The sequence below is a fragment of the Gigantopelta aegis genome, chromosome 4, assembly GCF_016097555.1.
Source record: "Gigantopelta aegis isolate Gae_Host chromosome 4, Gae_host_genome, whole genome shotgun sequence".
Taxonomy (NCBI): Eukaryota; Metazoa; Mollusca; class Gastropoda; order Neomphalida; family Peltospiridae; genus Gigantopelta; species Gigantopelta aegis.
In genome coordinates this window covers 107,835,478-107,849,537 of record NC_054702.1, presented here as the reverse complement: position 1 = coordinate 107,849,537, position 14,060 = coordinate 107,835,478, and the positions used below count along the sequence as shown (strand labels likewise).

The 14,060-nt window shown below is 36.9% G+C and overlaps 1 protein-coding gene across 2 annotated transcripts in view; it reads left to right on the top strand.

The window, feature by feature from the left end:
• Nucleotides 1-14,060, top strand: part of LOC121371700 (apoptosis-resistant E3 ubiquitin protein ligase 1-like) — a 109,744-nt gene that overhangs the window by 4,534 nt on the left and 91,150 nt on the right. Inside the window, exons 2-3 of one of the 2 annotated variants that reach the window (XM_041497789.1) lie at nucleotides 8,046-8,087; nucleotides 13,737-13,911. In XM_041497789.1, the coding sequence (XP_041353723.1) occupies nucleotides 8,046-8,087; nucleotides 13,737-13,911 (217 nt within the window). The remainder of the gene's footprint in view (nucleotides 1-8,045; nucleotides 8,088-13,736; nucleotides 13,912-14,060) is intronic. The other variant, XM_041497790.1, reaches the window with a different exon arrangement.

Below are 14,060 nucleotides of genomic sequence, written 5' to 3'. Positions count from 1 at the left end.
AAGTATCTATGTGAATGGATTTTATAGTAGTAATAATAATAATAGAAATATAATTGTGTCATAACCTATGGGTTACCAGGTCTGCATATTCTGTACATGGATTACCATACACACTGCTTATTTCGATGCCTTCTGAAAGGGGATCATATCCTGAATTGACGTGTTGAGCCTGAGGGTGATTTTGAGTTTAATGACAGCTGATAAATTACCATAATATAGTGTCATAATAGTATTTGAATGTACTAACTTGTAGGTAAATGTAGGTTTGAAGTAGATTACTTAATTACCTATTTTTATGGGTCCTATATACATAGTACAATGTATAATTATTAACTTCATATTAACCAAGGGGCGGGACGTAGGCCAGTGGTAAAGAGCTCGCTTGATGTGCGGTCGGTTTGGGATCGATCCTCGTCAGTGGGCCCATTGGGTTATCTCTCATTCCAGCCAATGCACCACAACTGGTATATCAAAGGCCGTGGTATGTGCTCTCCTGTCTGTGGGATGGTGCATATAAAAGATCCCTTGCTGCTAATTGAAAAGAGTAGCTTATGAAGTGGCGACAGCGGGTTTCCTCTCTCAATATCTGTGTGGTCCATAACCATATGTCTGACGCCATATTATAACTGAAAATAAAATGTGTTGAGTGTGTTATTAAAACATTTCCTTCCTTTAAAATAAATTATTGTTAAAGTGGCTTCAGTTCTGTAATATATTATTTTATGCTATTAATACAACACCTGACTGGGGTAAACCGTATAGAAAATTAGAAACCTATATAGTCTGGATGGAAAAATAGCTATGAAATGGATGTAGATAAACAGGAGTATTACAAATCTTGAGCAAGAAAAAATCCAAGAAGAAAAAGAAATAATCAAAGGAATGCAGAATGTACAAGTCTGCTTATCAAATGTGAGTAAAAATTTTGTCTGGCAAATTGAGAAATATACTGGTAAACACCAATCCACTGGGTGATCTTTTCCCCCCTGACTACGTAAAAAAACGGGTAGAACCTATCATTCATTGCTCTACCACTGAGGTTAATCCAACACTTAAATGAGTCTGCATCACTGTTATAAGATGGCCAGGTTACAAAAAACAGGGCAATTCCACGGTAACTGACGCAACATTCAGACATTTTTTAACGTCTTGATTATTATTAATTTTTTTTAAAGTATTCAATAAAATTCTTAAGAGTGTTTTTGACTGAAGTACATATGTTATGATAAAGTCATGTCAAAAGAAAATTTTATTGCATACAATCTCATCTCAACTACAATCACAAATCAAGTGTGGTTAACTGATGCAACAAAAAAAGTAACTTGTATTTGACATGTCTTTGAACTTGCCAACATTCTCTGAATCTGAAGTATCAAGTTTTCAGGTAGATATAGAAATGTGTAGTGCACAGGTAATCTATGATCACTAGGACAAGAGAACTAAGTTTTCTACAAGGAATTTTTTATTAACTTTTTTTTATTAATGGGTAACTGACTTAACACTAAAAGTAACTGACGCAACATTTGCGAATCGTAAAAACTAATAAGAACGTATTTTTAAAATAAAACTGGTTCATCTAAATTGTAAGAAATACATAAATCTTAAAGGGAATTAAAAAAACTAACAATAGGGGCATGTTCAGGGTGGTGGGTTGGGGGTCAACCCCCCCCCCCCCATTTCCCAACCCTATCCCTGCTCAAAGCAAATTATTATTATTATTTTAATATGCATATACATGCATTTGTCATGATGAATTTTACTTGTAGAATGCAAGAAAATTGCATTTTAGGACATCAGGTTCTCACAATTTTTCAACCTCCCCCCCTCCCTCCCAGTAACTTGGGCAGTTGTACCCTTGATGCCAGCCAGTCTAAACCTCCACTCCCTTCAAAATTTGTTGCACACAAATGAGACAACAGCTTATGTTTACATGTACATGTACATCTTGATTCGAAGTGTAAAGATATGGTTTTTTTTTTGCAATTTCCAAGTATATATACTGCATTCACTTTATTATAACATTACCATATGACTCAACCGAACCAAATATTTCCTAAGAAATTGATGGGAATAAGGCAGATATTGTAAATAACCCATATTCTTTCTTTAAAATCTGGTTTTCAGCATGCTGTCCTGTCTCATTTTTTCTTCTTGTTTGATTTCACTTTATCTTGCTCCATTTTTCACTATTCTCTGTTCTTTTCCCTGTCCAACCTCTTTCTGTCGTTGTTCAAATGTGCTTGATTCTCGTTCATTTTCTAGGTTGCTGTCTTGGGAGGTATTCTACTAAAAACATCAGCAACTTGGGATATTTTTAGGATTAGTAACCAGTTTATCAAATGAAAGGACATTTGCTATTTAGAAGTATTAAAGGGGCAATCTCATAGTTGCATAATATATTTCCAAAAATTATTATTATTATTTTATTTATCTTTTGAAATGTAAAGATTATTCTTGAATTAAGTTACATGCCCATAAAATATTACATTCAAATAACTTCATTTACAGGTATTAAAGAATTATATCATTACAAAATTAACCCATTAACCAACAGTTCATTGCGTGAAATCACAATGTGAATTTGAGTTGCAATTGCACAATGACAAAGGATTGGCTGTTTTGTTGAACAACTGATGCAAACTGTTTATGTACTTTACAATTTTAGATAAGAATTCATAGGAAACCACTGGCAGTAAGGTGTAATGTTGATTTATTTTTCCAAATTAATTATGAAAGATTATGTATGAAATCATCTAATGTGTAGTTATTTATCATAAATAAATGTAAAAATAGCAAAATAAGTAACTGCAATTCTAAATTTGTGTTACCGGTAATTAATATTGAACATTATAGATACTGTTTACAATAAACTGTGCTGTACATATATTAATCTAAGCTAATGAAACAATGTCTACCTCTGACATCACAAGCAATACAATATGTCTAATGAAACAAATTCTATGTGCATCTGACGTCAAAAGCTATACAATATATATCTTAAAGTATAAGGGTATATGCATTGATGCTTGTGAAACTGCTATTATCAAAAGAATTTAAGGGTCAGACGATATTTTCGACATTATTTTCTGAATGTCAATTATATTAGCTAGACCATAATGTCACGCATGGTATTGTTCCATTTTGACGAAAGTGGGTCTAAGCAACCCATAAATGAATTAAAATCCACTGTCATTGACACTGTCGACTAGTTCTAATGGCGAAAACATGCTTACATTTGCACGTAAATTAGGGCGAAAGCGAAAGGTCTGCTAAGTGCCCATGACTTGCTTTTTCACAAAGCGCTTCATTTGCATGCTTTGCACGTGTATTCCATGTTCCCAATGCTGAATTTCCGTATAATTGGAGCTTGCGTTCGTGTACGGTGCACACTCCAAATCACCAATATGGCTCTACGTCAACGCACAACCACTGCACGCCGATTACGTGACAATCTGCGGACTGCGACTGGAACTCGAGTGTCTCATCAAACCATACGCAATCGTCTGAGAGCCAATAATCTACGCTGCCGTCGCCAGGCTGTTCGACCACCACTCCTACCACGTCACAGAACAGCCAGACGTCACTGGTGCACGCTTCATCTGCGGTGGCAACGTGTTCAGTGGGGTCGAGTGATGTTCACTGATGAGTCCAGGTTTAGTCTCCAGTTCAACGACGGTCGGGTTCGTGTCTACAGACGTCCTGGGGAGCGCTTCGCTGACGTTAACGTTAGACAACGTCACCGGTTCGGTGGTGACAGCGTCATGGTGTGGGGCGGCATCTCTATCCACCACAGGACCCCCCTCTATGTGGTGGATGGCAATCTGAATGGAATCCGCTATTTGAATGAGATTATCCGGCCGTTGGTTCTCCCAGGCCTTCAGCAGATTGGCGGCGGGGCAGTTCTGCAGGATGACAATGCCAGACCCCACCGCGCCAGGGTGGTAACGAACTTTCTCAGACAACAAGGTATCGCCAGGATGGATTGGCCAGCATATTCGCCTGACTTGGCCCCAATAGAGCACGCCTGGGACGAATTAGGCAGGAGAGTTCGGGATAACCATGCCCCTCCGGCCAACCTTCATGATCTGGGTCAACTTCTTATGGCAGAGTGGCAGGCCATTCCCCAAGAGTTCTTCAGATGTCTGATCAACAGCATGAGGCAACGATGTGTCGAGTGTATTCGCGCCAGGGGTGGATTCACACACTATTAAACGAATGTTCTAATGTGTAAAATCCATGTTTGACAACCTTCAACTTTGACAGCATGTCATGTGACTTGTATACAGTGACGTTTATTTGTGGTTTTTTGTAAATATGGAACAATAAATAAAAAATTTGGTGTAGTTTACATCATCAATCTAATACACTCTGAAACGTATTTGGTTATAAATTTTTGACCCTTAAATTCTTTTGAGTAGTACCCATTTTACCATCTGGCAGAAACCTTGCCAGTGGTAGGTTTTCAGTACATTTTGACCCTATCAATATAACCACAAGATTACCTATTCTGTTACACAAGCAACAACCACAGTGTTAAAGTTAATTACATCAGATGTTCAGACAAAGTAATTAGGAAGTCTTACTTTGATTTAGCTAGATGTACAGGGATTACTTTTGTACTAGCAGTGAAATAGTTTACATAATGCATTATATCATGACATGGTTAATTTCTGGAATGTACGACACATAGTCATTTTATTTTATAACTTACACATAAGAATATTGAAAAGTAGCAGTTACACAGATACAGAAGTTAGTTGCGACCAGTCACTTGACCCACAAGTTAGGCATTTGTATTACCTTTGCAGCAGTGTATGCCCACAGTGTTGTTTGTTGAGTCAGGTGTTAATCTCTGTTGTGTAATAACTCAGAAAATGATGGGTGCTGACTGTTTCTTGCAGTTCAATGCAAATGCCAATTCACCATCATCATCTATTAATCTTATCAGTGGAGGACAATGTTAACAATAAATGTGAGGGGGAGTGTGGTTAAATTGATAAAATACACAATCAGTGTATTATATGAACATCATAATTAATACTGGTAATTCGGTATTAGAATCAACCTACTATTAAACCCAATTGTAACAAGTCCCACAGAAGGTTGTAATAGAGGAGCTTCAATATATACACTAAATAAAAAAATTGTTAAACCAAATGGATACATGTAGCTGCATTTTTTTTAATGAAGAAGCACTGTTTTTTTAGAACTGTTATTTAATTCTTGACAAATAGTACTGAAGTCCACATCACGAATATTAGTGGATCCACAATATAAAGTCCATTTCACAAATATTAATTGATCCACGATATGAAGTCCACAAATCCACGAATCACTAAGCATAAAAAAAATGTTCACAAACTTCTCTATGACAAATCATATTCTCCCGATTTCATCCATTGAGGTCGACGAAGGCGACGAACCCTACCTAAACAGGGAGAACTATTTTGTTCCACTGTTCCAAACAAGATTTGTTTTGAAATGTCATTGCAAGGCAAAACTTGTGTATCCTCAACCTCTTCTAAAACAGTTTCTCCTTCGAAATCCTGACTGATTCCAAATTCCTCTTCTGCCAAATGTTCTAGATTAACACCTGTATTTTCATAATCACCTCCTTCGTGACAGGGTTTTAGTCTATTGAAATGCACAACCTGCCTATTTCTGCTTCCAGGTTTAACAATAACATAATTCACATCAGATAATTTCTTTTCTATCTCAAAAGGTCCTGTCCAAAACCATTGCAATTTAGGTGATAACCCTTTCTTTCTCCGAGGTAAGAATAACCACACTTTCGAGTGCGGTTCAAATCCTTTACCAGCAGCTCTCCTATCATAATTCACTTTTTGTCTACGTCCTTTTCTAACATGTTCCCTGACTAAATCGAATACCACGTTACATTTATCTTGCATAATTGGGTAGAGTTTTATTCTCACCTGGAGGAACTTCTGTCATTAAAGTTAAGGGTATATTTATTTCTCGACCCAACATTAACTTATTTGGAGTAAAACCCGTAGTTTCATGTACACTTGTTCTATAAGCCATTGTTACTAATGGTAGATGAAGATCCCAGTCAGATTGATCTATTTCTACAGAGGCACTTAATAATTTTCCAAGTGTTCTATTGAATCTCTCTATCATACCATCGGATTGTGGATGATAGGCTGTTGTATGTGCTTTATGAATCTCTAGAATTTTACACATCTGAAATAAGCATGATTCAAAATTTCCTCCTCTATCAGTATGAAGCATCTTTGGTATACCAAATCTTGAAAAGAATTTATAAACCAAAACTTGAGCAATAGTCTTTGCTTCTTGATTTGGAATAGGATATGCTTCTACCCATTTTGTGAAGTAATCTCCCACCACAAGAATATATACTACTCAAAAGAATTTAAGGGTCAGGCGATATTTTCGACATTATTTTCTGAATGTCAATTATATTAGCTAGACCATAATGTCACGAATGGTATTGTTCCATTTTGACGAAAGTGGGTCTAAGCAACCCATAAATGAATTAAAATCCACTGTCATTGACACTGTCGACTAGTTCTAATGGCGAAAACATGCTTACATTTGCACGTAAATTAGGGCGAAAGCGAAAGGTCTGCTAAGTGCCCATAACTTGCTTTTTCACAAAACGCTTCATTTGCACGCTTTGCATGTGTATTACATGTTCCCAATGCTGAATTTCCGTATAATTGGAGCTTGCGTTCGTGTACGGTGCACACTCCAAATTCGACAATGGTACGACGTCAACTGACTATCGAAGATCGAGGAAGGGCTATTGCTTGGCTTCAGGATGGCAATACGCAAAGAAATGTTGCTCTGAGACTTGGTGTCAGTCAGAGTGTCGTTGGCCGACTGTGGCAACGGTACCAAGCAACGAATTCTGTTCGAAATCGTCCACGTTCGGGAAGACCCCGAAGCACTACAAATAGAGAGGACCGCTACATCACCAATATGGCTCTACGTCAACGCACAACCACTGCACGCCGATTACGTGACAATCTGCGGACTGCGACTGGAACTCGAGTGTCTGATCAAACCATACGCAATCGTCTGAGAGCCAATAATCTACGCTGCCGTCGCCAGGCTGTTCGACCACCACTCCTACCAAGTCACAGAACGGCCAGACGTCACTGGTGCACACTTCATCTGCGGTGGCAACATGTTCAGTGGGGTCGAGTGATGTTCACTGATGAGTCCAGGTTTAGTCTCCAGTTCAACGACTGTCGGGTTCGTGTCTACAGACGTCCTGGGGAGCGCTTCGCTGACGTTAACGTTAGACAATGTCACCGGTTCGGTGGTGGCAGCGTCATGGTGTGGGGCGGCATCTCTATCCACCACAGAACCCCCCTCTATGTGGTGGATGGCAATCTGAATGGAATCCGCTATCTGAATGAGATTATCCGGCCGTTGGTTCTCCCAGGCCTTCAGCAGATTGGCGGCGGGGCAGTTCTGCAGAATGACAATGCCAGATACCACCGCGCCAGGGTGGCAACGGACTTTCTCAGACAACAAAGTATCGCCAGGATGGATTGGCCAGCATATTCGCCTGACTTGGCCCCAATAGAGAACGCCTGGGACGAATTAGGCAGGAGAGTTCGGGATAACCATGCCCCTCCGGCCAACCTTCATGATCTGGGTCAACTTCTTATGGCAGAGTGGCAGGCCATTCCCCAAGAGTTCTTCAGACGTCTGATCAACAGCATGAGGCAACGATGTGTCGAGTGTATTCGCGCCAGGGGTGGATTCACACTCTATTAAACGAATGTTCTAATGTGTAAAATCAATGTTTGACAACCTTCAACTTTGACAGCATGTCATGTGACTTTCTTGTATACAGTGACGTTTATTTGTGTTTTTTTGTAAATATGGAACAATAAATTAAATTTTTGGTGTAGTTTACATCATCAATCTAATACACTCTGAAACTTATTTGGTGATAAATTTTTGACCCTTAAATTCTTTTGAGTAGTATATTTGTTTTCTCTATCAGTTTTTGGAAATGGACCAGTGATATAAAAGTGCAATTTTTTCCATAGGTTCCCCTGACAAGACATTTATCATAGGAGCTCTACTACATGGTATGGTTTTTTCTCTCATCTCACAAGCTTTACATGTCTTTACCCACCGAATTACATCACTTTGCATTCCTACCCAATAAAAGTGGTGTTGTAACTTCCTTAGGGTTTTATTTATCCCAAAATTACCTCCTACGGGGGAATTATGTGATTGTTGTAAGATTTGCCTCCTAAAACTTTCAGGAGCTATCAAGAGTAACCTATCGACATCATTGTTCTCACTATACCATCTCCTATACAGAATGCCCTCCTGCATTTCTAACTGTTCCCACTGAGCCCAGTATGATTTGAGTTTACTATTCTGACTATCCAACTTTTCAAAATTTGGTTTCACCTTATTCACTTCAATCAAATCTATCAGTATTTTCAGAACAGAATCACTTCTCTGAGCCTTCACTATTTCCACTTTTGTCCATCTGAGCTCTGTGAACATAACAAGTTGCACAGATTTGCGGAATTCTACTCATTGAATCTGCATTTAAATGTTTTGTTCCAGGACGGTGCTCGATATCAAAGTCAAATGTACCTAAATATTCAATCCAACAAGCTACTTGTCCCTGAGGCTGTTTAAAGGACATCAACCACTTCAGAGATGCATGATCAGTTCTCAATAAAAATTTCCTCCCATACAAATAAGGACGATAATGTTTCACTGCTTTCAACATAGCTACTAGCTCTTTTCGAGTGACGCTATAATTTCTTTCTGAATTTGAGTGGGTAGCACTAAAGTAAGAAATAACTTTCTTGTCCCCCTGCTGAATTTGAGAAAGTACTGCACCAGAACTAAATTCACTGGCATCAGTATCCAAAATAAAAGGTAACTCAAAATTTGGATATGCCAAAATAGGTGTTTCTTGCAAAGCACTTTTTAATTTTTGAAATGCATCCCGACACAAATCTGACCAGCTAAATCTTACATTTTTCTTGGTAAGGTCAAATAATGGTCCAGCTATCCTAGAAAAATCCTTAATAAACTTTCTATAGTAAGAGCATAGCCCTAAAAAACTTCGAACATGACTTACAGTTTTTGGAACAGGTTACTCTTTAACTTTCTTAACCTTTTCAGGGTCAGACTTTACACCATCCTTCCCTACCACAAATCCCAAAAACAATACTTCTGTCTTAAACAAACTACACTTTTGTGGTTTCAATTTTAGTCTGGCATTTCTTAAACAATCTAACACTTGTTGTAAATGGACTAGATGCTGTTCAAAACTATTTGAAAATATGATTATGTCAGTTTTCCAATGCAATCCTGCAAGTATCCTTTCCATTAATCTCTCAAATGATGCTGGTGCATTGCACAAACCAAATGGTAACACATTAAAATGATATAATCCTGAACCAGTAGTAAATGCAGTTTTCTCTTTAGCACGCTCAGTTAACCCAATTTGCCAATAACCCGATGCCAAATCAAGTGTGGAAAAATAATGAGACCCAGATAAAGTATCTATACTATCATCAATTCTTGGTAAGGGGTATGCGTCTTTTTTTCGTTACTCGATTTAGTTTTCTATAGTCAATACAGAATCTCAATGTACCATCTTTTTTTCCCACCAAAACTATAGGTGAGGCCCAAGGACTATCAGATGGACTAATTATGCCCTCATCTAACATTTTATGAACTTGTTTTTCTACCTCTTGCTTCTTAAATGGTGATATGCGATAAGGTCGTTGTTTTATAGGAAGAGCATCCCCTGTTTCAATATCATGCAAATACTTATCACACCATCCTAATTTCCCATCTTTTTGCATAAACACATCTGAATTTCCTAATAAAAATTTCTCTACTAGATCCTTTCTATCATCTGGAACACCCTCCTTGGTCTCCTTAATTAGCTCACCTAACCATTCATCAACAGTCTCTACCTCGGGATCAGAGTCAATCTTATCGTCGGTACAGGTTCGTATGGGACACATCATTCCTAAATGAGAACCCTTCTTAATTTCAACTTGTGAGTCACCAGATACATTTATCAATCTCAGTGGAACTAACCTATTACTCCCACAAGTTACCAATGCTCTAGCAACCAATACTGATTTAGATTTTTTTTAAATTTAGCATCAGGTTCTACAACTCCCTCATTATATGGTCTTCCTCTTTTTCTAACTATTCCATTAACTACCATTTCGTGACCAGGCAGTATTATATATGTTTGAGAAGCAATTACTTTGCAACACTGCATAGGTGAATTTTCCATACATAATTTCACTCGATCTCTACCCAATTTCAAAATGCCTCGTTCCAGATCAATAATGGCAGAGTTTTTCAATAAAAAATCCATACCAAGTATTCCATCTCCTGCTATATCCACCACCAACACCTCATGCTTATACAAATAAGAATTAATTTCAATATCAATTACTGCCCGGCCCTTGACGATTAAATGGTCACCGTTTACAGTACGATATTCCTTAGTTACTGGTATTAATAATGGTTGTTTCCCTGAAAAGAGTACATCAAAAAGGTCCCCATTAATTAGTGTCACATCTGAACCTGTATCTAGTAGAAAACACTCCCTGATTGTTCACCTTGGTGTCTACATACATTACATTATTCTGGGCACCTCCTGACTGACCAGACCAAGATGTGCCCCTAATCTTGATCTCTTCTATTTTAAAGGACAGCTACTCTGTTTATGACCATGTCTATTACATTTGTAACAGGTACCTTTAAAATCTGGACTCATTCCTGAGACTCCCCATGCCACATTAGATCTCCCACCAGTTGGCTCCTGATACTTAACCTCATTATATACTTTATGTCTAGGTTGATAACCATCCTGAGTTGCCGAAAAACCATTTGAATTGGAAGAACTTTCCTTTATTTTCAATCGTCTTTCCAAATCTAATATTTTAGACTGCAGTTTTTTTAAGTCAGAAGCTGAATACTCTGGTTCATTTACCACCGTATTTACTTTAGAACTTTCTCCATCCAATCTTAAATAACTCTCTTCATTGCGTGCAATCTTTAAAGCCTCATCCAAGTCTCGAGGGTTTTCTCTTCTCAGTTGTTTTCTAATGTCCCTGTTATCAATAACATCAATGAAATGTTGAACAAATATCTCATTTCTGGTACGGGCATCGGCATGAGGATAAACCTTTGTCACTAATCTAGTAATCCCACTAGCTAGCTCAGTTAAAGATTCACCCTTCCGTCGGGTCCTGTTTTTTAACTCTGCCCAGTATACCCAAATATCTCTTTCTGGATCAAAACGATTCAACAAGGCGGTAACAATGTTACAATAATTCTTTCTATCATTGACACCCAAATCAGTAAATACCTGCAAAGCATTACCCCTCAATTGAACTGCTAGAAACTGGCAAGATTGTTCTTCAGACCACTGATTAATTTCTTTACAAATTGAGTGAGCCAGTTCCTGAAACTAGACTGCCCCGAATAAACATCTGGCATAACTATTGGTTTTTTAGTACGAGCCACAGGTACTGTCCTATTCCCCTCATGTATGTGTCTATATGTCATGGGTGTCTCAGGAATAGTAGTCAAAGTTGGTTCATATAAACCATTATTATCTACCCCAGCATATTGAGTATCTCTGGTTGGGCCAACACTAGTTTCCTCGACATTATTTCTATCCCTAATTCTTTGTCTAAGTAACCTCGTTGATTGTTCTATCTCTCTCTCCATTTCCAATATCTCATTCATCAAATTTCTTGCCATCCTATATAGAAAATATATATTTTTTTCTTTTAAACCAATTTTTTTAAAATTAATTCAAATTAATTTTAGTTCTTTTTGCTTATTTCAAATCTGTTTATAAAAAAAAACCCTGAACAGACTTTACTCATTTAACAATTTAACCCTACTCACAGCGCCAATGAAACGAAACCCGGAGTTCACTTCATGTGACTCGGTGTTTCCAAAAAGGATAAATTTCCACGCCAGGTCCGGCCACCCCTTTCAGTTGTGGACTTTCAAAAGGTTCTACAAATTAATACATTTTATAATAATGGTTTGTCCAATAATCTAACGACTTAACCAAAACACAACAATTTTAAAACATTTATTCAACACAAATACAAAGAGCTCTTAACAAAATACTGTGGACATTTGACAAGTTATACTATAATATTACCCTGAGATTTCCGACAAATATACTTATTTGAAAGTTCCATACCAAATAAAACACCGGTCTACATGAAAAACTTTTAATATCGGTAATTTAGGCTACAGCTCCTATTACAAATAAAATAGTCCCTATTAGAAACTATCAATTTGGTTTGAAAGATGATTTACACCAAAATCCCAAAACTACAATTCTTCCATGTTACAATTAATTTCCGCAACAGCCCCTATTACAAATGTGAATATCCCACATAGAAATTCAACAATTGGTTTGAAAGCCGAATTATCACGGAGTTCACTACACCTCCCAAACCTCAAACAAACATATATCGGAAAACAAATAACTGAAATTTATCTGCATGTTTAAAAATAATATTTCCAAGAAAAATAAATGACGTGCACCCCCATGCACAACCAACAAAATGACAACAATTCTTTTACTAACAATGTACAACGATTAACCCCATGGCCAGTAATAAAGCATATGGAAACCGGGAGAGAGAGAGAAACTCTAAAATCTAGGCTTTAACCCACCCCTAAAACATTAATTTACCCAAACCATAATAACTTACGTGTTGACCCTATGAAAACACATCAGAAAGTAAAGTTCCAAGTTTGACCACACGGGCAACACGAGGACGAAGTCGTATCTCATTGGTTCATCCCAAATAAACAATCATATAAAAATTATTACCCATAACAATTACACCTAAAATTCACCAAAATATTCTATTATTACTACAATAGTGTATCCACTTAACAAAATAAAATAATTAATTAAAAAAAAATACAAATGAAAATATATATTTTACTTCCTGTTGCATCACCGTAAAACCTCTAAATATTACCATACTTAAAATTTTTTCTTAATTACAATGAATTCCATTTATCCCAGCAATATTATTCAGTTAGTAAATAGTGATTAGTATAGTTAATACAGAAGAAATAGAGAATATAACAAAATAAAATTACAACTAAAAAAAGAAAATAGGACAGAAGAGTTAAATGGATAAAAACGTGGTTCATTACAGTACCACCCCAAACATTTTGTAACATCCTATGATACCTTGGTACCTCAAGCATTATGTAATTGCTGAACCACCCCCAATGTGGTACATGTATAGTTGTGGATTAAATACCAATTTAGACAGTATGTGTATATTATATTCACGGGTGCAAACTGGAATTTGAAAAAAAGAAAGAAAAAAGGTTAAAGTGAAATGTTACAGGAATTAAAAAAAATTAGGTGGATGATGTTAGTGCTAAAATTCATAAGGGATATTCATCATATCCGAAACATGGGTGGGTAAATTGATCTGTAACTATTAACTTGATTATTTTCAATAAATTACAATACAATGCAATATAATAACTTTAATTTCCATGTTCCTATATGATGAAGTCATAAAAAAGTAATCTGGTTAATCAGCAATATCAAAGTATATAAAATACTAAATGAAAGTTAACCTACTGTCGTGGACAGACAGTTCAAGATGGCTGAATTATATGTTTTGTTCACTAATGTTACTTCCACCTGTAACAGAATTTGTAATTTTGCTCTTCAGGAATTGATTGCCTTGAAGATGTGGCAGTTTTAGACGATGACAAATACTCAACGCTTTTCCAGGGACTGTCATTAAAGCAGAAGAAGTGTGTGAACTCGGCAGTCCGTGTGTTGAAAGACGAGAAGATTTTAGAATGCTGGCTGTATAAGAACGGTTTCAGTGACTGTCAGACGTTGTAAGACTTTCGTATACTAGTACATACATGTACTTATAATATTATTAGGGCTGAATTTACAAAGCATGTTTAGTGTAACTAAATACATTCACAATGTGGTTAAGAAAAACAGGCTTTGTAAATTCGGCCCTTAATTAATATCTAAACTG